This window comes from Arachis ipaensis, chromosome B1 (genome assembly GCF_059453495.1).
Source record: "Arachis ipaensis isolate K30076 ecotype BB chromosome B1, ASM5945349v1, whole genome shotgun sequence".
Classification (NCBI taxonomy): domain Eukaryota; kingdom Viridiplantae; phylum Streptophyta; class Magnoliopsida; order Fabales; family Fabaceae; genus Arachis; species Arachis ipaensis.
The window spans coordinates 5,930,194-5,953,983 of record NC_142436.1 but is presented as its reverse complement, the minus strand read 5'-3'; the positions used below and the strand labels follow the sequence as shown (position 1 = coordinate 5,953,983).

Genomic DNA, 23,790 nt, shown 5'->3' with positions numbered 1-23,790 from the left:
TAACATGTTCAATTTATTATATATTTTTTTTTAAGTCACCAAAAAAAATTTATTATATATTTTTCTATTATTCATGTATTATTATTATTTAATAAATATTTATGTTCAAAATGTTATTTATTTATTTATTTTAACTCACCTATAATTTTATTTCTATTGTTATGTTATCGTTAGTTTTTTAAGATAAAGACTTGTTATGTCATTGTTGATTATTTAAAATTTGATGTTGAGACTTGTTATATGTATTTAATTTTTTTATTTAAAAAACTGCAAATCCAAACCGCTTGTAATCGGATCGGATTTCCAAAAAAAATTCATCCAATCCAAACCGCACCGCACATAAATTAAGGATGACTTTTTCCCTTAAAATCGAACCAAATTTAAGTGTTTTGCAACGTTGTTGGAATATAGTTTGTTTAACTAAGATGTGGAGAACCTAAATTATAACATCAGATTTGCTATTTAAAACACAAATCGAATAAGTTAAATCCTTTGATACATATTTACTAAACCCTAGCAGAGAAAGAGTACGTACTCCGTACTCAGAGAGAATGAGAGAAGGAGAGAGCGGGAACGAGTGTTTGAGGGCGAAACACAGTGAGGATGGCGGCCATGCCGTCGGAAGAGATAAGGGGAAGAGTGTGGGTGGGGTGCATCCGGTGTCAAGGAGGGTTTTTCACGAGGGGGTTTTTCAAATCCTACAAAGATCTCCTTTAGAGATAAAGTCATTGGTCCAGAGAAATCGAAGGCGTTTGCACTTGCAGGATCTTTATCTGGGGATAGTATAGCCACGGTGGTGGGCAAGCAGGGCGATTCCCAACCTCCATGTGTAAACTTCACTGAAGAAGCCAAGCTTTGTTTGGCAGAGCCTTATCGAGAAGCTTTAGTGATTAAGGTTCTTGATAAAAATTATAGTTACACAGCTCTTTCACACAAGCTTCGGATGGTTTGGCGCATCAAAGGTGGCTTTGATCTGCTTGATGTGGGGTTTGGGTACTTCATGGTAAAATTCGATGCATGTGAAGATCGTGAGAAGGTCATGCTTGGTGGCCCGTGGTTGATTGAGGGGCACTATGTTGCTGTAAAACCGTGGGATATAGATTTTCGGCCATGTGAGCAATCCTTCGGGTCTACGCTTGTATGGGTTCGGATTTCGGGGCTCCCAATCTGGTGCTATCAGGAACAGGCCATGATGCGTATTGCTTCTGCAATAGGAGTTCCCATCAAAGTGGACTTAGCCACTATATTGACTGAGAGAGGACGATATGCCCGAGTATGTGTTCAAATAAATTTAGGACTGCCAGTGATCAAGCATATCATTGTGGAAGGCGTAACTCATGTAGTGGAGTATGAAAGTTTAAATTTAATTTATAACTCTTGTGCACGTTATGGTCACGATATGGCACAGTGCTTGGGTAGAGACTCTAGGGAAGGAAAGAGTGTTGATTCTGATGCCACCAAGCCACGGGATGGTACAAAGACAGTGCCACATCCTGAGACCAAAATTCACAATTCAAATGAAGTAGAACCTAATGTGGTAGGTGGCGTTACTGGCGAGAATCCTGCATCGAATTTGCAAGAAGATTTGGAGGCTAATAATTTGGAAGGAAATAATGTTGAGGAGGCTTGCATGCATGATGAACCAGGCTGGGAGCAAGTTGTGAGGAAAGGTAAAACCAAGCTGGGTCAGAAGCAATCTAACAAGGTCCAAAGAGGCATTCAATCCAGAATCGATTCGGGTAGAGTAATCAGGCCCACCATTCACTTCTCTCACACGAATGGATCAAGCTCCTATCGTGCTAGGGTCGGGTCATGAGTCAAGGTCGGACACAGCGCTTCCCGTGTTGGTGAGACGTCGATCTCCTCAACCCGATACACCCCAGTGCCTTGCGGGTCCTCTCTCCGGAAACGACCAAGGCCGGGGTCCCTACAGAGCTCGCCAGTTGAGAAGAATGGAGGCACGGTGGTGGAAGCATCGTCATGTCTTCCTGCAACCGTGAAGGAGGGTGTTACCGTGGCAGTTCCATTGGAGAAGGAAGGCGCATTGCCGGCTGTTACTGCGTCGGTAGGCGGGATTAAGGAGATATTCCAGGGAGATCTGGCAAACCTGAAGGTCACGGGAGTCACTTCCGCTGGGCAAGCCTCGGTTTGAGGTTGGTGAAGCACTTTGATTTCCTTGTTTTATATTTTTATATTTTATATTATGGATAGTTTAAATATAATAGCTTGGAATATTAGGGGTGCTTCTAATAAGTTAGCCCGGGTGAATTGTAAAGAGCTGGTTAGGAAATTTAAACCTGTAATTTTTATTGTGGTTGAAACTCACTGTCCTTTTCAACACTTGAAAATGTTCTGGTTATCACCCTATTGGTATAGTGGAGGCGTCAGGACACAAGGGGGGTATTTGGTTACTTTCTGCAATACAGGGTGTTCACTGTAAATGGGTTGATGCTTTCGATCAGTGTGTTACAGTTGAGGTTCAGGTAAATAATGTGATTTGGAGGTGCAGTGGTATCTATGGTAGTCCTCAATTTAATACCAGAGTTTTGCTATGGGATTATCTTGTTACTCAGTCTTCGTCTTTCTGCGGGCCATGGATTGTTCTTGGTGATTTTAATGAAGTACTATTCTCTCATGAATCTAAGGGTTGCCTCTTCTCGAGTCATCATGCAGATCGGCTTGCTGCCTCTCTAGGGGATAGTAATCTGTTTGACTTTAAGACTATTGGAAGACAATTTTCTTGGTACAGAAGGGTTAAAAATGGTGTTGAGGTGGCGAAAAAACTTGACCGGGTTTGTATCAATAGTGGCTGGCTATCTCTCTTTCCAGAGGCTTACGCAGAAATTTTAAATAGGCTTCAATCTGATCATTGTCCTATCCTAGTACGCTGTACAGGTCGTCCCCAACCGAAAAAGAATAGACCTTTTCGGTTTATTGCAGCTTGGGCAACTCATCCGGGGTACAGAAATATTGTGAACCAGTCATGGCAGGCTGGCTACAGAGAGATGCATGGCAAGCTTTCAGAAGTGCAGAAGAACTCTTTGGAGTTTAATTCTAAAGTGTTCGGCAATATTTTCGTTAGAAAATGCAAATTGGAGAGACAGATTAATTTTCTTCAGAAGCGACTTGAAGTAATGGAAGATTTGTCTATGCGGCAAAAAGAAAAACAGCTGATTGAGGAATTTAATAACACGCTTGTGCAGGAGAAACTTCTATGGTTTCAAAAATCCAGAGAGCAGTGGGTAAAATTTGGGGATAGAAATACCAAGTTCTTTCATGTCCAAACTCTTGTGCGGAGAAAGCATAATAAGATTCATGGTCTCTTTCTTCAAGACGGGGTGTGGGAAACGGACCCGGATGTCCTTAGAAGGGAAGCTGAATCCTTCTATAAACGCCTATTCTGCCAGTCGGAGGATGTAGACTTAGGTTGTCTTGGTGATGTGCCGCTGCCTTCCCTGAATGATGAAGCCTGTTGTAGCCTCACAGCGCCAGTTACTCTGGAAGAAGTTAAGTCGGCTGTTTTCAGTATGCATTCTTTTAAGGCGCCGGGCCCTGATGGGTTTCAGGCTTTCTTCTTTAAAGAATACTGGAAGATTGTTGGTTTTGATGTTTGGACTATGGTTCGTCATGCGTTCTCTGGTTTGGATATGGATCCAAGGATGATGGAAACTCTTGTGGTTCTTATTCCGAAGGTAGAAAACCCGGTTTCCATGAAGGATTTCCGACCAATTAGTCTCTGTAATGTGGTTTACAAAGTTATAACGAAGGTCCTGGTCAATAGACTTCGTCCCCATCTCAAAGAGATTATTGGGCCCCTTCAAGGAGGGTTTATCCCGGGGAGAGGAACCCCTGACAACATCATTGTAGCACAAGAGGTTCTCCATTTCATGAAGAAGACAAAGTCAAAGAAAGGCACCCTGGCCTTTAAGATTGATTTGGAGAAAGTGTACGATAGAGTGGATTGGGGATTTATGAAACAAACCCTGGTGAGTTTTGGCTTTCCTCCTCCGACAGTCAATCTGATTATGCGTTGTGTCACTGCTTCCTCACTGTCTATCCTCTGGAATGGGGATAGATTAAATAGCTTTACTCCGAGCAGGGGTCTTAGGCAAGGAGATCCTATATCACCGTATCTGTTTGTGTTGTGTATGGAGAGATTGTCCTGTTCTATTAATCAGCAAGTTGATAAGGGCTTGTGGAAGCCAGTTGCGGTTTCTAGAGGGGGTCCAAGAATTTCTCATTTGATGTTTGCCGATGATTTGCTTCTTTTCTGTAAAGCTGAAAAACAGCAAGTTCAAACTGTAATGGTAGCTTTGGAAAATTTCTGCAGAGCCTCTGGGATGAAGGTTAATGTGGAAAAATCTAAAGCGCTATGCTCCAGGAATGTTTCAGCGACAAGAAAAGAGATTTTCACTGGAGTCTCCTCCATCAGATTCGTTCAGAACTTGGGCAAGTATTTAGGGGTGAACCTTAATCACTCTCGGGTGACACGCGCAACTTTCAACGATGTTTTGGACAAGATTCGGGGAAGGCTAGCCAGCTGGAAAGGAAGATTGCTTAATAAGGCAGGCATACTCTGTTTGCTCAACTCGGTAGTGACTGCGATTCCTACTTATCGCATGCAAGTATCTCTCTTCCCTAAAGGGGTAACTAATAAGATAGAATCCATGATGCGAAACTTTCTATGGAAGGGTCAAGTTGATGGTAGAGGCCTGAATCTAGTTAACTGGAAAGTGTTGGTCACTCCTAAGAAGTTTGGAGGTCTAGGAATTAGAGATCCTTTTTGTGCCAATATTGCTCTTCTTGGAAAACTAGTTTGGCAACTTTTTCACCATCCCAACAAGCTATGGGTTCAACTGTTGACGGAAAAATACCATTCTTCTAAGGATGATTGTTTTAGTCAGTCTCGAGGAAGGGGATCTTATGTTTGGAAGAGTATATGTCGAGCTTGGGATATCCTAAAGGAAGGTTTTAGTTGGTGCATTGGGGATTTGGAACAGAACTTTTGGTTTTCTAAATGGAGAAGAGAGGGGCGACTGTGTCAGGAGATGGATTATGTTCACATTTCTGATTCGGATCTCAGGATCTTGGACCTTTGGTCATCTGGACAGTGGAACCTTGAGAATATCTATTCTCCTCTGAATCAGTCTCTGCAGAGCAACATTAACTCTTACAACCCAGATGTTCAAGCTGGTTCAGAGGTCGGTTGGGGTTAGACTGGTGCGGCCTCAAAGGTTTATGATGCTCATAGTGGTTATTTATGGCTCAGTAAGAAGATGTTTAGTTGGGAGGATAGGGGTAATTGGCTTTGGCTTTGGCGTCAACATGTTCCGGAAAAGCACAAATTTTTGGCCTGGCTATGTCTTCGGGAGGCTCTTCCTACTGCTGCATTTCGTTTTAGAAGGGGCATTTCGCACACGGATAACTGTCCACGATGTTTCTCAAGTCAGGAGTCGGTTTTACATTGTATTCGGGATTGTCCAAAAGCCCAACTTGTTTGGCAAGCTTTAGGGATCTCCGATCAACCAGTGGATTTGATGAGTTGGTTCTTACATAATAGCAAACATCGCCCCTTTAGATTCTTTTCTGGTCTCTGGTGGATTTGGTGTTCGAGAAATAACGAGATCTTTCATCCTCACGAGCATTGGACCACAGACAAGGTGATTGGTATGGCTTTGTCCTTAGAAAAGGAGCTCCGAAATATTTTTGAGTTGCAACGACTATCTATCCCCTCAACCATTAGTGGCTCTTGGATTCCCCCTCAGTGGGTACCTTTAAGATTAATTGTGATGCTAGCTATCCTGGCAGTGGTGCTCGAGTTGGTTTTGCTTGTGTTAGCAGAGATTGGAAGGGAAGGTGGCAACGAGGCTGTCTGGGAACAATTGAGAGTCGTAGCATTTTGCAAGGAGAGTTGTTTGCTATTTGGAGAGGCTTTTTTTTTAGCATGGGACTCGGGACAAAGAGACATTATATGTGAGACAGACTGTGTGGAGGCTTTTACTATTGTCAATAATTTACAAGATTGCTCTGGGTTTATTGATCCTTTGGTGTTAAAAATCCGAGATATCATGTCTTGGAAATGGCGTGCTGATCTTCGGTTGATCTTGAGAGATGCAAATACAGTAGCAGACATCATGGCAAAGACTACAATGAGGACTATTTCTCCCCAAGTGGAGCTTCCATTGCCTTGGAAGGAGTTTGAGAGTAGTATTCAGCGGGACTGCCTTTCTTAAGCAGTTTCTTGTTTTTTTTTCTTTCTTAGTTTTTGTTTATTTTCTTTTAAGTCACCAAAAAAAAAAACACAAATCGAATCATTTAATTTGTGTATTTAAATTTTTTAAATTTATTGATATATTGTACATTTTAATTTTTTAATTTTTTAATACATAAATATAACTCTTAAAATTTGTGTACTTCACTTAAATTAGACTCTCAAATTTTATTTTTCTCCTCTTTTCTTAATAAACCTGACCATCTGATTTATTCTATAACAATTTTTTTAAAAAAAATAACTCCATACTAAAAAAAATACCAACCTTTTTAATAATTATATATTACACACTTATTTCCTCCATATAAAAAAAAATAATACTTTACGTCTAAGTGATTTCACTAACCAAGTTTAACTAAATGATTTAGAGTCACACGCCACACTATTTATATCAGACTTTTAACCTAAATCTCCATTTCTTCGTTCGTCTTCAACATAAACCTTCCCTTTTTGTTTTCTTCTTCGATTTTGGTGTGTTCTCCTATGATTTTATTCTTTTTTTCTTTAGATTTTGAAATGCTTTTTTTTTTTTGAAATCGAACAGTGTAATTAAAATCGTTTAGGTTTTGCGTGTTCCAAAACAATGAATAATTTTAGTTCAAATCAGTTGAATGAGAGTGATTTGAATTATTTTTCTGAATCGAATCAAGTGGACAGGATTTGAATCATTCTTAATTTTATCTAGTTTCATTCTTTGACAATTTTGAATTGAATTGAATGGAATAAAATCTGATGCAATTGAATAAAGTGATAATGAATAATTTCATTCTTCTTTGCTAAAATTAGTGTTGCTTATGAACATAATTTTCGATTCATTTGTTATTACCCAATGGTATTGTTTTGATAATATTCCGTTCATTCTTCAATAAATTTGAATTGAATGGAATCTAATGCAATTAAATAAAGTGATAATGAATAATTTTATTTTTTTTGCTAAAATCAGGTTATTTATGAATTTAAATTTGGATAGAATGTAGGAGTTTTTTAATTTATAAAATGCACAATTTTTGGTTCATTTGTTATTACACAATAATTGTATTATGATAATATTTTGGTTCATTTTGTAGTCCATGTGTGTTATCGATGAACAATTTATCCCAAAAGTTGGGATTACTTTTAAGACACTTGAAGAAGTTGGAAAAATGTGTTTGTGCATTGATAACCGATTTGCTTTTGATTAGGCAAAAATATGTTTGTGCATGTTAGTACATTTGCTAATATATGATTTACTTCTTTTGTAGTTAAACTTTTTAGATAGTGGATCAATGATTCAGTAAAACTCCAGCCGTTATCATACACATAATATGAATTATCTTGGAAAGGATATAAGGCACTATAATAGAAGTTTTGGTGTTTAGTAAAATAAATTTTGATTCATTGATGTTTTACTCATATAATGTTTTTCTCTTTAATGAAAATAAAGGTTAATTTTTTATTTGTGTTTTATTCTATTGAATAGTCATTTTTTTATTTTTTAAATTAGTTTTTATAATTGTTTTATGGTAAACAATTTAAATGTTTATTAAAATAAATTTTGATTTATTTATTATAATTTTTGGTTCATTTGTGTTTTAGCCGCTATTAAAATTTGATAAATATATTCGATCTATTCGATGTGAACTTACATTCATTTAACATATTCTTATCCATTATATACATCTGCAAATTTTACATCCAAATACTTGTGTAGAGTTTGCTCCGGAAGCCTACATCCTTCATGTACATGTCTTTATTATAGTTCTCATTATGATCAACAAACGGGTAATGCTCGAGACAATGAAGTGGTATGGCACCAAATGAGGAATTAAGTGAAGTTAGAAAATAAGTAAATTCTTCTAGAGGAAACTTAATTCCTGCATGTTGATTTCTAAAAGGATGTGGACAAACCACCAATAATAGCTCCTTTATGGGGTTTTCTTTTTAGTTTTTTTTTGTAGGGTTAAATATTTTTTTCATTTTTAAAGTTTGAAATAAAAATTAAAATTGTTTTTGATCTTTTTTTATTATTAAAATTATCCACAACATTACAAAATATTATAAAATAATCTTTTTTTATTTTAATTATATTTTTTGACCAAACTATCTTACACTATTAATAAAAATAATATTAAAAAGAAAAAAAAGAAAAACCCCACCCCACCCCACTGACAGCATCTCTTCGCTCTCTTCCCTCCCATCCCCAATCCCCTTTTTCCTATACACTAGAGTCTCTTTGAACTTCCCCACCCCCCACACATCCCAAACCCCATCCTACCATCATCGTCAGTTCGAATTAAAAATAAAAAAAAAACTCCTCACACACACCAATTCATATCCAACCTCCTATTACCTTATTGCACTTTTAATAGCCTCAAGCCATATTATATTAATCCATCACCAACCTTATAGTAAATGTAGGAAAAACTCTCATATGAAGGCAGAAACAAAGTAATCTCTACCATGCCTTGAAATAACTTTCCCAGCAAATCTACCTGCTCCCTTCGACATGGTCATCAGGAGAAAGGAGAGATTGCTGCAAGAATCCCCTGCATCAAATAACATTAGAAATTTAATGTGGGTTTCAGATATATTATATTTGTAGAAAATTACACTCTATATTGTGTTATTTGGTAACCAAGGCTGCATTTTCTTCTTTACAGTTGAAATTTGAAGTGGTTGCAATGAAAATGAAAAAAAAAACAAACAATGTTATTACCTTTCGAGGGGATCAATCTGATAGGGATATATTTGGGATGTGAGCAATCTTGACCCGATTTTCTCCACTTTCAGGATCATATTTGCACTTTAGGACGAAGTGGATTGGGGGTGGGAGTGGGGGAGTTTGAAGAGACTCAGAGAGCAGGGGAGAAGAGAACGAAAAAGAGATATTGGGGAGTGGAGTTGGTGGGGTGGAGTTTTTCTTTTTTTTTTTTTTTAATATTATTTTTATTAATAGTTAAGGGTAATTTGGTTAAAAAATATAATTGAAATAGAAAATGATTTTATAATGTTTTGTAATATTAGAGATAATTTTAATAAAAAAAAAAGGTCGAGACAATTTTAATTTCCACCATATTTCTTAGAAACAAAAAAAAGTACTTAACTCTTTTTTTTTATTATATAATATTATGTACAAGATTTGCACTTCTCATTCTATAGTATTTAAAAAGATGCTGAACAGCACTCCTTCTACAGGAGCCTTCAAAAAGTTGTTCTTTCATGCTAAATTAGTGAAGGTGAATGAAAGAATCATATGATGCCATTAATTGGAAAGTGGTAACATGACCAACTTAGTTACGTTCAAGCAAAGTACTACACTACTACCCCATGCTGAACTTAGCATATTTCCTATAACCTATTTTTCATTCTAGACCACACTTTTCTACTATTTTTTTGTCCTCCACTAGAGGATTTTTCAAGAAAATGACAAATCGATCACTGACTTTTTAGTTTGTAGTCATTTAAGTTTTTAAGAATTTAAAAATATATTTAAATTTTTAACTTATTCAAAATCTGGACATATCGATCATTGAGCTTAATTTGTCAAATTTTAAAAATTCTGTCACATGTGCATCCGTATCAACTAAGTCAATACAACGGGAGTCGAGTAAATACCCATAATCATCCCTGAGATTCACGCAAATACCCATAGTAATTCCTAAAATCCCGATTTTTCTATTGTAGTCCTCCAGATAGAGTTTCGAGCACTCAAACTGGTCCCTGACCATATTTCATGTGATGACTCATCACCGGAGCGCTGACGTGGCCTCAGATTGCCACGCTGGAGGGCTCCCAACGGCTAGCTAAGCTGGCTAATTTTCAATTTGTACCCATATTGGTCCCTCGTACTATATGTAACCCTAAATCCCCAAATTCTTAGATACTTCATCCCTTCCTCTTGTCATCTCTTATTCTTCTTCTTCTTTCGTACAGTTCTTCCTGTTCTCACACAGTTCCACCTGAAGCTGCTACTCAGGTCGATGATGGGTGGTGGTAGCATTGCAGGTGGAAGCTCTATTCGTTCCCCATCTAGCTGGAACCGAACTAGAATGCAAACGAAGAGCAGAAGATCAGTCCCGCCAGAATGGTGCCGCTGTGGCTGCAGGCCGGTCCTCAGATGGTCTGGCACAGATTCGAATCAGAACAAACCATTTTATGGCTGCCCCAACTATAATGTGGGTTAGAATAATTACTTGTGTTGTTATGATTCTCCTCCCCTGACTGTTCTTGTGTTGTTCATCTCTGAACTTTGATCATTTCTTGGTTACAGACAAGTGGAAAGAGATGGTACGGGCTTTTTGTGTGGGCAAATTCTATAAATGAGGAACAGGTTGAGAAGTCAGAATCGTGTGGGATGAAGTGAAGATGAACTTTGATTGGAGGCTTCGAAGGTTGGAGGAGGATGTCCAAATGCAAAAATTGATTACCCAGATGTTAGTGTTAGCTGTGTTTGTATTGATAGTATTGTTGGTGATCCTGTGTTGTAAATGATGAATTAGTTGGTGGTTTAGGGTTCCCTGTTAGCAACAGATGTAAAAAAAAATACTTTTTGATGGAATGAAAAATGCTGTTAACTATGAAACTGTTGTTGAGATAAGTTCCATTGTTTATCAAAAAAACTGCTTCTTGATGGAATGAAAAATGCTATTAACTATGAAACTGTTGTTAAGATAAATTTCATTGTTTATGAAAAAAAAAACTGCTACTTGAATGGTAAACCACAAAGCATAGTATATTAATATAAATTTCATTGTTTATCAAAAAAGAACAAAAGATGAAGGTAAAAGGCAGCCTAGAAACCATTATGCTGCACTCTGTAGTTTCATCAAAAGCAAGGCCAAGGCATATCAAAAAGGCCTTTGGATCATAATTCACGATCTAGTCATTGTACGATGGAAAAGACTAATAACACAAAACATAAACTCCTAAGTAGATGTATCTAAAGTCTTCAGTTCTTCTTTCTTGGCGGCTTAAATCCTAGCGTTGGGATGAACTGCATCAAGTTGGCAAACTTTGAAGCTGTGGATGAAGATGCACCCTGCAAGGGGTCCACTGTTGGTGCGGTTGGCGGAAGAGAGGATCGTCTTCTTGGTGACAGCTTCGAAGGTCTTTTCTGTCCAGGATCCTATACGAGAAAAACTTGGCATTATAAACATGATTGATGCATGGAAATAATAAAAGCTTGAATATGTAAAATTTTAATTACCTTTTGAGAATCCTCTTGCTCAGAAGCAATAGGCTGAGTTATGTCGATCTCCTGGGGATTGCTTTCCAAATCTGCTTGGCCAGAATCATCTTGGGGCTGCTGAACAAGCTGCTCAGGTGCAGGATGTCCTTCATCATTTTTCTTCTTCTTAGCTGCCTCGGCAGCAGCGGTAGCGGCAGCTGCAGCTGCAGCATCAGCATCTTCCTTCTTTTTGCAGCCTCTCTTCGTATGCCCCTTTTCACCATAGAAACTGCATGTAAATGTCTCCAGCTATCTTTTTAGGTGCACACCATCTGTAGTGTTGTCCGACAGTTTTGAGTCAACCTTAGGCTTCTTAGGTCCAAAACCACTCTTCTCATCCGCATCCATCCTCCTCTTCATCTTTAGTTTTCCAGGTTTTGTCTTGATTTTAGGGGCATGTGGCCTGTTACAGTCCTTTGCTTGCTCCCACATTGGTTGCCCCAGAATTGGATTAATGTGGTGGTTATAAGTTTTCCTATATGATTCCATGGTCAGCCATCTGTGACAGAAGTCCTCTGGCTACTTATTCACACGAGAGAGGGCAGCACAAGCGTGCACACACGGAATACCTGCAGGTACCAAACATTGACATGAACATGATAATAGTTATGGTTGAAGTGACTAAAATGCATAAAGACAATTGTGTTACACAATCAACTTACCCGTTAGCATCCAAAATTGGCAGGTGCACAATCTTTTTTCTATGTCCACAACATGGTTAGTTGGATGTCCGTGCACCTCAAATTTTTCGTATCCATTATCCCCAGTCCAAATAGGCTTCCAATGTTTGGATTCTTTCCTAACCTTTTCCAGCCTGCTCTTTATAACCGGTGTGAGCTTCCCAGTGTGATTCTTTAGCTTTACCTTGTTTTTCACTATGGTGCGCATAACAAACATCCTTACCTTCTCCAACAATGTTATGATGGGTTTGGCTCGTGCATTCTTGATCTTAGAATTGAACACCTCGCATGCGTTGTTACAGATGCTATCCAACTTCGGCTTATGGCTGAATAAGCTTTTAGTCCAAGCATCCATCACTTCTCCAAATATGCCCAAGCATCTTCATTTAACCTTTTGATCTTGTCCATTCCATCCCTGAATTCTTGGTATGTTGTTGCCCTTGCACATTCCCACAAAAGCCCCCGTAGCTATAAGTCCTTCCAATTCTTGTTGAAATTTTTTCATAAATGCCAGACGCAGAAACGGTGATGCACATCAGGCATTACCTCTTTCATTGCTGATATCAGTCCTTGCCAGATTCATGCAATATTATAAACATTATACATACGTGACTATAAAAGTAATTTGCACATAAAAGTCCCTGAAATTATAATCGTGACACATAAAAGTCCATGAAATTTGATTAGTATCCCCATAATGGTCCCTACAATTCGTAGTCGTGACTTATACAAGTCCCTAACATTTATCTAGCGTGCACATAATGACTCAGGCAGTATATAACATGCTTATAGGACACCATGATAAATCAGATTTCAGCCAACAATTACAAGTTCTCCATATAAACATACAAGCATAATGAAAGCACAATTGTTAACGGCAGCAATATCCAATGAAAGCAAAATTCTCTATATAGCAGCAAACTTTGAGTTTACACACCATAATTACAAGTTCTCTATACAAGCATATAAGCATATAACAGCACAATTCTTAATGGACCATCTAACCATGAATATCCAATATAAGCATATACCTTTTGCATATCTGATATGAAGCACCAGTCATGATCTTTATAGTAACCCAAGTCCTCATGAAGTAGCTCAAGAAACCATCTCCATGTCTCTGTATTCTCCACTCTCACAACAGCCCAGGCTATGACATAGATATGGTGATTTGTATCTAACCCTATGGCTGACAAAATCTGGCCACCAAACCTTGTCTTCAAGAAAGCACCATCCAGACCAATCAACGGACGGCAGCCAGCCTTGAACCCATTTTTACAGCCGCTTAAGCATATATACATCCTATCAAAGGTAACTTCACCATATGGTTGGGGAGTGGTGCATATTTGTACAGAGGAACCGGGATTAGTCTTCAATAGCGTCATACCATAATTCCTAACCATCCTATATTACTCTTTTTCATCCCCATACACTACACTTCTAGCATCCATTAGTGCCTGGATATTGAATTCTTATTCAGTGTCAAGTCAAACCGTGTCTTGAAGTAAGTTGTAGCCTCGCAATGTCTAAAATTTGGATACTTTCTCACCTTCTTTACAAGTTTGCTGCATACTCAATTCCTGTTGACAACCCTATTTTTGTCCTCTCTTGGACAAGTGTGGTCATCGTTGAAGGTCTTAATTTGCCAACAGGTGTCTTCATGGTCTCTTGATGCATAAGCAACACATGGACACTCTTCGACCTTACACACCGCCCTGCACCTTATGTTATCATTTTTCACTAGCTTTATGCTTCTACCCTCTTGGATTGTGTATTCCCTCACAGCTTCTCTAAATTCCCATTTCGTTCCGAACTTCATGTCAACCTCAAGATGCAGCTCTCCAAACCTTGCACCCTCCCTAAACAGCGAACTTGCCTCTTCAGAATCATTTTCATCCTCCAGCTCATCTTCTGAATTTGGAGGTGTCTTCATCTCCTCTGAGTGCCAAGAATTGGTGCCATCTGAGTCAACACCTGGGTCTAGTCCATCCTCTGCACCTTCATGAACACAACCCACAAACCCAAGGTCAACTTCAGCGTCGCTCACCTCCTGCACCAAACCATCATCTTCATGTAATATCTTCTCCTTCCCTTTACCTAGTGGATTAGTATTTTTCTTACCCACCGCTGCATGTACCATGTTTCTCCTAATCCTACTCCCAGTTTTAGGATCATTCCCTATAGCCTCAGAATCAGAGAAACTACCCTCATCCGGACCTGGCTTAAATAGGCTATCCTCTTCACTTTCAGAGGAGTCTGAAGATACATTAAAAGGAATTTCATTGTTAAACACTTTGCTCCTGAATCCTCTAGCAGCTGACCGTGTACAGGGTCTCCTGGAAATACTTGATCTCTTGGACATTTTATGCTTGTTGCTCTTATCTGATTTAGTACTCTGACTGGGCTTCGTGGGCTGGCTGATTTTGGTGGGCTTGATGGGTTTGGTGGGCTTTGGGGGGTTGGTCTTCTTGGGAGGGTTGGTTATCTTGGGAGGATTAGCATTTTTTGTAGGCATCTTGGTTTTGGAGTGTGATGGTTGTGATTGCCGTGGAGATATTTTGTTTTTCTTTTTTTTTTTGGGACTGAATTTGCAAGAAATATTGGGTACAACCTTTGGAATAGGAGCAACTATGAGTGTATTAGTCTCATTCAGTGGGGACTCACATCAGCATCTGTACCTGCATTACACCCCTCTCCACCATCGTCATCCAAGTACACAACTGTGTTGTCTCCCTCTAACACCTCTGGTACTAACACTCCATGCTCGAAATATACATCAATCAATCCCTCATTTGTCCTAGAACAATTCACCATCTCTCTTATCTCTTTGTCACTGTTTACATTTCACAACCCATTATCGAAGCCTTTTCCAAGAACATGCCACCAGCACTGTTTTATGTCATTGTACCCAAGCTCCTTATGGTAGTTTCGTACGTAGAAGACATCTAGAGTATCAGTGTCTAGATCACCTAAACATGCCTTGTTGTCCGGAGAATATACCATAAAGCCTTTTGCATTTTTTTTGAAGTCACCCCCATGATGAAACATGATGTCCAACTTCTCTTCCATCTGCAAGAAATTTTAAATTTTGCCTTAGTACAGACAGAATTTGAAAGCCTACTAATGCATTAAAAAAAAACCTTAATCACCACAAGAAAACATATTTTTCCAATCCTGCATACAACTCCCTGTTTCATCCCTGTTTCATTCAGGTTAAATAGAGCAATCCCACAAACTCCAGCCAACCTTCAAACCCTAGACACTACAATGACACCAAACCTCCAGAACCTCAATTACACTAATAACTTGCATATCATCAACCAACACTGTATTGAAAATGCAAAGAAGTCAGAGGGTGGAAGAAGAAGAGACGAGTGAAGTGAAGTGTTTGTGTTGGGGGAGAAAACTATTTTTTATACAAAATAACACATAAACAGCGTTGTTTTTGGCTTTCAAGGGCGCCAAACCCAAAACGACGACGTTTTGGAACCCTCCCACATGGCAATCCAAGGCCATGTCAGCACTCCGGTGATGAGTCATCACTTCAAATATGGCCAGGGACCAGTTTGAGTGCTCGAAGCTCTATCTGGAGGACTACAATGGGAAAATCGGGATCTTAGAAATTACTATGGGTATTTGCGTGAATCTCAGGGACGACTATGGGTATTTACTCAACGGGAGTCACGTTTGATTTTTCTGTTGAGTCTGACAGACCCAAGTAAACATGGGGGATATGTCTAGATTTTGAAAAGATTAAAAACTTAAATGTATTTTCAAATTCTCGAAAACTTAAATATCTGCAGATAAAAAAGTCAAAGACATATTTATCATTTTTTCAAATTTCTTTATGCCCGCGACGGGTGTTGTGCCAGTTTCTACATCCATGAAGTTGCCATACTGAAAATACTTACTTTTAAATACTCATCAGGACGGACCTAGCCAAGCCTATGGATTTACCTTTAAAAGAATTTTCTTGCAAATCATATCATGAGTCTCTCTGCAGATCATATCATGAATCTCTCTGTATATAGTGATTGGAATAATTACTTTCTACATACAAATTATTTTTTGATACAAGTCTATATAAGTTATTTATATTTATGCGCGCACATTCTTTTTTGTACCGTTACTGCACGTTCTTCTTTGTCGTCGTCGTCGTCGTTATTTTTCTCTTTCGTTATTGTTGTCATCACCAACACCACCTCCTCCTCCTCTTCCTCCTTCTTTTTTCATTGGAACTTCTTCTTCTTCTTTCTTTTTCTCCTTCTCCTCCATCATTAGTTATCTCGTTGTTGAATATAATGAATAATTCAAGTTTAGATTGTCAATTGAACCAGAACGAAATTGGTTATTGTTTTGAATCCAATCAAGTGGTTGAGGTGTGGTTCGATTCTAGTTAATTTTTTCGTTAGTAGTTTATGATTCTGTAGGTGAATAATATTTTATCGTTGATGGTTTGAATTGAATGTAATGTAAAGGTTGTAACAGTCCAGACCACCCGCTAGCACGATATTGTCCGCTTTGGCATACAAGGCCTCACGGTTTTGCCTTTGACGATAGGGATGATAGCCGAAGCCCCCACACTCACTCGTCAAAACGCGTCATGCTAGGGAGAGGTATCCACACTCTTATAAGGCATGCTTCGTTCCCCTCCCCAACTGATGTGGGACCTTACAAAAGTTCTACATTAAAGAAAATATTTTTATGTATTTGCAGCAAATTTAGGTGTAACACGAAGATATTTGAGTGTATTATTTAAGAATTTTCGGTGTATGTGTGCTGATAAGTTCTGCATAATTCAAAACTATTTTTCTCCTTCCTCCTCATCTCCTGCTGCTTCTTCTTCTTCTTTTTCGTCATCATCATCATCATCTTTTTTTCTTATTTATCTTTTTTTTCTTGTTTTATCTTCTCAAATTTCTTCATGTTTTATTCTTTTAACAAGAATAAAAAAAAACAAACAAAGAAGAAGAATAAACACATAATACTGCAAAATTACTTGGCAGAGAATGAACTTACATTCATTCAACTAAAAGAAAGAAATAAATAAAGAAAAAAAGAAGAAGAAAATGCAGCATTAGAGGAAATATTTTCCTGTATTTGCAGCAAATTTGGGTGTAACATGAAAATATTTGGGTGCAACACGAAGATATTTGAGTGTATTATTTAAGAATTTTCGGTGTATGTGTGTTGATAAGTTCTGCATAATTTAAAACTCTTCCTCTTCCTTCTCCTCATCTTCTACTTCTTCTTCTTCATCTTCTTATTTCATATTCTCATAATTTGTTTAGAAGGAAAAATCAAACAAAGAAGAAAAAAATGCATAATGTTGTAAAATCAGTAGAAAGAGGAGGAGGAAAAAAAATACAGCAACAACAGTAATAAAAAACGACGATGAAGATGAAATACACGAAGAAAAATGAGGAAAAATGCAAAGAAAAAGAAGAAGAAGAAAGAAGAAGAGGAGGAGAAAGAACGCGGAATACAAAGAGAAATAACGTGATTTCACGCACACATTATGTAAGTGGCTTGTATGACTTGTATGTCAAAAAGACTTATACGTCGAATTGCAATAGCATTAAGTCAATAACTTCAATTAATACCTCCCAGCTACTTATAGATACAGTTGTATGTACAAAGTGCTAAATTTTTTCCTTCCCTTTGTATAACAATATTAAGAATTTTTATTATCTCATATCCTTCAACCAAGTTGGGGAATTCTTACTAAAGAACAAACACGATTTCTCCAAATTTACTTTTTAGTCAATGATATGTTGATAACATTGAAAAATCTGCATCAAGGATTGTATTATCAACGATCATTAGTTGAGTTATCATTGACAAGCTCCGTTCAATATTAGACCCAAAAAAAGGTAAAAATCCATAGGACTATAGGAGGATTGGGGAGGCTGATTAATTTAGATATGCCATGCGTGTGTGTGTTATGCATTGATATGGATGATGAGGTGCTATACATAAATGTGAGACAACTTTTGGCTGAAATATGGTGCAAGAAATCGGACCATCCAAATGCTGTTAAAAAAATTTGGATTACCAAATCGGATGGTTCGAATTGTGAGGACGAAAAAATTTGAATTTTATGGTTAACTAATCGGACCGTCCGATTAGTTTTTTTTTTTTTTTTTTGTAAAAAGAAAACGGACCTTTCCGATTAGAGTTTTTTATTTTCTATTTTTTTTTATAAAATGAAAACGAATCGTCCGTGCTCTTCTCTTCAACTCCCTCGACCCAAATTGTGCTCCCCTAACATCACATACAAGTAAAACTCTTGTGCTTTCTATAATGCCTACAACACACCACCCTCTCCTCCATATTAAAAATAAAAAACGGGATTGAGAATAAGAACCCTATGTAAAAACTTTGAAATGAATGAAGCCATTTTCGTCCAACAAATTTTAACTTGTATTTCAAATTATCATTATTTTATTTTTTTTATAATATTTAAAGGTTATATTAAAATAAAAAATAAAAATTTACATATAATTATTTTTACATAAAATTATTAATTAAAAATTATTTAACATATTTAATTAAATTATTTAATAATTTATAATTATTAATTTTACATAAAAATAATTCCATTCAAGTAGTCACCAAAATAAAAATATAATTACATATATCGTTTTAAGCACATCCACGAAAATATGTAAATATTGCTCCATAGTCATAGACCATCTTTGTTCTTCGCTTTTATAGTGGCACCATCAAATCAATAAAATCACTATCGAATGTTCTCAAATCTCAACCTTCAGCGCAAAGAATCACATTCGCCAAACACGTGGCTATTCTAATGGCCTCAAATTATGCGAACCCATATTCCCATAACACTGAACAGAGCATCATACATTCACAATGGAGGAACACTTTTTTCTTTTTTTTCAGTCTGAAAAACTATCGCTCTATTCTATACTTATTTAGAAAGACACTCTTAATAAGTTAAAGAAACGCCCATTTATGTCCATTTTATGGTCATTTGTTTCAGTTTGTACTTTGTAGTGTTAAAATTTTATAAAAATTAGACATACTACAATATCTTTTAATTATAATTATAATTATTTACTTTAAAATAATACCTAACTTAGTTATTTGTTGATCTATGAATTATAGCATATATAAAATAATTTTAACATTTATTTAAATAGATAAATGAACCAATTATTCGATCAATTTAAGTTAGTTGTTGTTATATGTTCTTTAATTTATCTTTTTATATTTTTTTCGTCTTCATACGTGTATTTTATTAGTATCTTATTTTTAAAAATTGTTATTTGTTAGTTTGTTCTTTTTTTTCAAATTTTAAATCTTGTTGTTAATAGAAAAGATTATGTAATTACTATTAAAAATATATTTTTATTAATATACTGTTTTGTAATTAAATGTAAAAAAAAATTGATCAATATTAAAGTCCAATATTTTCTTTTGGGGACTATATTAAAGTCCAATATGAAATAGGATAATTAACCCCTCTAATTGAAAAAAAAGAAAAAGAAAACGAAAAGTAGTCTCCTAACAAAAAGGGCACGCACTCGAAGGAATAAAAGTCTGTTTAATTACGGTTTGGCGTCCGCTTCTCCAGAAACTTCTCCCTTGACAAATCACCACCTCACACTTTTCCCTTCTATATAAACCCTTTCAACACATTCAATATTTTCCTTCCCAAAACGCACTCACATCGTGTCGTTTACTTTGAGAGAGCACTGCGCAGGCGATTTCTGTGGTTTCGGAAAGTTCGACTCGTCGTTTTTGTCTCTTGCGGTTCATAAGGTATTGGAACTTGTTTTTCTTTGTTTTTCCATTTAATCTGTTTGTTTGAAGTTGCGTGAGATATTCAAACTTGTTCTCTGCGTGGATTTGAAGATTTTATTATGCGAACATTTCTGTTGTTGTTGAACTCGATGGTGGTAGATCACTTTATCTGTTTTCAATTCTGATGATAATTTGTGTGGTTGTGGTTGAAATTGAGTTAGTTTTGAGGAAGGAGGGGATTGAAGAAAGGCCTTTTTTCTCTTCGCTGAATTGATTTTCTTATACTTCAAACGTCATAACCTTTGATGCAGGGAGATCGTTGAGTTTAATTCTTTTAGATGTATTATTGATTTTGTGTTTTTAGTTTGTTCATTCTTGTCAATTTTAAATTTGTAATTAGAAAAGAGTAGAAGCTGAATCGGATCTTAGAAGTTGAAATGATAGTGTTGCATAGCCGAGTAATTTTAGGTTCCTCCCAAATATGTTGTTGGATTTGAAATTGATGGTGGGAAATTGAAGGAAGATTGGTTTGAAATTTCCCCTTTTTTTTAAGCTGCGATGGACTGATCGTTGTTGCGTTGATGTTTGATTGTATAGCTAGAATTTATATTAGATCTAAGAAAGGCAATTGGATTAAGATTGACTTCTATAGTTCTAAGTTCTATGTTAAATTTAATCGACTTTATGACATCCTTGATTCCAAATGAGTACTTCATAATTTATAAGACTGACAGGAAGGATATCGGCAGACTGATTAGGTTATTTCATAATTATTGAAGGATAATATTTCCTTAAATTTTTTTGTTTTTTAACTTTGCTTTTATGCATATGAAAACTCACTCATCTGATTATTATGATTATCAATTATGATATATTTTTGTGGATAGGCCATTAGCTATGTTCTAATTTAATAGTACTTTTTTTTAATAATTGCTAATTCTTTTTATTATTTTGCTTATGAATCATTGCAGATGTCTTACTCAAGGAGATCAAGGTTAGATGTCCACCTGTGTTTTATTTTGCTATTTTCCGTTTTGGAAGCGTTCTATTTCCCCTTTAAGTGTTCCTCTTTTGTTTCATAGGTATTCTCCTTCTCCTTCTCCATCCCCATACAAGGGGTACAGCAGGTACAGCAGGTCCTTATCCAGGTCTCTTTCAAGGTCAAGATCGAGAAGCCGTTCAAGGTTGGGACTTGATTTTTTATTCGAGTTTGTTTGTGAACTTCTTCTCTGACAAACAGTATCACGATATTATCTGGTTCTACATTTTTGGTTTAATCTTGTATGCTCTTATCCTGTTGGTTTAGGAGCGTCTCAAGTGATGCAGAAAATCCTGGAAATAACTTGTATGTGACTGGATTATCTCCTAGGATCACCAAGAGAGAACTGGAGAAGCATTTTGCAGCTGAAGGAAAGGTATGCACTTCAGCTTATTCTAAAATAGTCTTTCTGTAGAGATTTATGTTGCCTGCCAACTGTGTTTTAATCTTCCTTTTTGTTTCTGTAATTCTTAGGTCATAGATGTACATCTTGTAGTTGATCCGTGGACAAGAGAATCACGTGGGTTTGGCTTTGTGACAATGGCAAATCTTGAGGATGCTGATCGGTGTGTGAAATATTTAAACCGCTCTGTACTTGAAGGGCGTGTAATCACAGTGGAGAAGGTATATCTTTTGGTCAATGTTTAATTTTCTTAATTTGGCTTTTACATGCTCTGAATTTTTTACCCCTAATGTTGAAAAGAGATATGGATGATTTGCTTCATTAAGTTCTTTCGAGTTTTGAAAGTTTTGTGCCTCTTTCCCTTTGAAGTTTCTGTGGCAGCAGGTTAGCTGTGTGAAGCAGCTCTTCATCAAACTCTCAAATCACAACTAACCAAACAAATCATCAACAAGTATCAGATCATTGGGGTTGTATGCCCTGCATATCTCTCTTCTTGCATTTATATCTTCTTTTGTTCATTATATTTCTTTTATTATCCTTCTTACCGCAAGCTTGTGTTGTGATTTTTCGATTTGGTTGAAGACATAACTTTTTGAATATCATATCTGTTGCTGTTATATTTGCTTTCCTACTTTCTTCCTAGACGTCCCTAGTCTCATGCTGATATCTGCATTCATTGCAGGCCAGAAGGCGACGTGGCCGAACCCCAACGCCTGGAAGATATCTTGGGCTAAGGACTATTCGAGGTGTGTTTCACTAATCTATCTCATTATTTTTTTTTCCTTTTCGTTTTTTTTTCCCATTTTTTTAAATCGGGCATGATTATTCTTATTTTTGCTGATACATGTCTCCATTTATTCCAGCACGCCGTCACTCACGCTCCCCAAGCTACTCTTCTCGGCGCTCTCCTAGCTATTCCCCCTACCGAAGAAGCTATAGTCGTTCGCCATATTCTCCAGATCGTAGTAGGAGTCCCTCTTATTCTCCTGACTATCGCCGTAGAAGGTCTTACTCTCCTGACTACCGGCGAAGGAGGTCTTACTCTCCATATTACTACAGTCGACGCAGGTCCCCATATTCTCCATATTATAGTCGTCGCAGGTCGTATTCGCGATATGATCGTTATGAGCGGCGGAGGTCATATTCGCGGTCTCAATCCCCATACAGCAGGTCACCTGTCAGTTATCGTGACAGATCATACTCTCCCTATGACTCAAGGTATGACTCGCCCGATGATCGCTATTACAGAAGGCACCACAACAGGTCAGTTTCTCCAAGTGTCTCCCCTCCCCCAAGGCGGAGGTCGAGGAGAAGCTACTCGCGGAGTGTCACTCCTGTTCGAATGAGGAGCTGCTCTCGAAGCATCTCTCCCCGACGCAGCAGGAGGAGCTACTCACGAAGTGTTTCTCCACCAAGGAAAAGTTCTGGGAGGAGCCATTCAAGAAGCTCTAAAAGGAGTGGTGGTTATTCCAAACGTAGTAGGAGCCCAAGTCCAAGTGTGAGTGCAAGTTCAAGATCATTTTCAAGGTCCAACACTCCTGGATCTGCTTCTCCTTCAACTTAGATATATCATACATCCTAGATCAACTTAATATGTTAGGGAAGAATATTATAGATATGTAGTTCTAGAATGAGGCTTTTGTTGTTGGTTATGTTCGTGATTTGTGACATTTGAAGATGCTCATATTATGTGGATTTTCACGGGTAGTGAGTGCTGAAGATATCACTGACAATATAACACGTTTGCTTCTCTGTTGTGTATTTCACAAAAATGGTTTCAGTGAGGTTTAATACCAGAAATGCTAAATCGAATATGGTCAACTCGATTTATATAAATTTATGATTTAAGGATTTTTTGCTTTGAGATATTTATGTAATATCGAAATATCTTTGGTTTATTAACGTTTTTTATTCTATTTGTTATGATAAATTTTAAATATTATTTTTTAATTTTTGGTTACTTTCAAAACAAAATGATTAGCTGGGGATTCAGAATTGAGGATAAATTAAAAACGTCCAAGAAAAGGTTTGCGTTAATCGTTAATATAGCAATATTAATCCAAAATTAGTAAATGCTTTACCAAAATTTATAAAGGATGAATCTAAAAAGTTTATTAACAAATTAATGGGTCCATGAAAATCGAATTTAAAAATTCTTAATAAATATAAATTTTTCATATAAATTTTGGATGCATATCTGTAGCCATGTCATTTTTAAATGTAAGCTTTTAATTCCTATACCATCTCAAATCAGTTCTCATTCAACTGTATTTTAAGCATATAATTTTTTATTTTTTGTCCGTAAAATTTTGAAATGTTCAAAAATTACTCAAATATTTAATTTTTTTAATTTTATTTCTAAAATTTTAAATATATTTCAATTACATCCTTGAAAATAGGGGTGTTTATGGGTCGGGTGAAACT

At 36.9% G+C, this 23,790-nt stretch overlaps 1 protein-coding gene and 1 pseudogene across 1 annotated transcript; one reads left to right on the top strand and one right to left on the bottom strand.

Annotated features, from left to right (window-relative positions):
* Positions 1-13,157: 13,157 nt before the first annotated feature.
* Positions 13,158-15,226, bottom strand: LOC148575609 (uncharacterized; annotated as a pseudogene).
* Positions 15,227-19,723: 4,497 nt separating this feature from the next.
* LOC107644990 (uncharacterized) lies at positions 19,724-23,178 on the top strand. The gene is made up of 7 exons (XM_088500925.1): positions 19,724-19,942; positions 20,896-20,918; positions 21,007-21,108; positions 21,231-21,339; positions 21,438-21,587; positions 22,049-22,112; positions 22,230-23,178. The coding sequence occupies exons 2-7, from the start codon at positions 20,896-20,898 to the stop codon at positions 22,928-22,930; spliced, it is 1,149 nt and encodes a 382-aa protein (XP_088357051.1). The 5' UTR covers positions 19,724-19,942; the 3' UTR covers positions 22,931-23,178.
* Positions 23,179-23,790: the final 612 nt, after the last annotated feature.

Excerpts from the sequence above, each read along its gene's own strand:
- LOC107644990 (XM_088500925.1), top strand. The coding sequence starts at position 20,896 with ATGTCTTACTCAAGGAGATCAAG. Across the intron at positions 21,109-21,230 it reads AGATCGAGAAGCCGTTCAAG|GAGCGTCTCAAGTGATGCAG; the intron begins GTTGGGACTTGA and ends CTGTTGGTTTAG. Across the intron at positions 21,588-22,048 it reads GTGTAATCACAGTGGAGAAG|GCCAGAAGGCGACGTGGCCG; the intron begins GTATATCTTTTG and ends CATTCATTGCAG.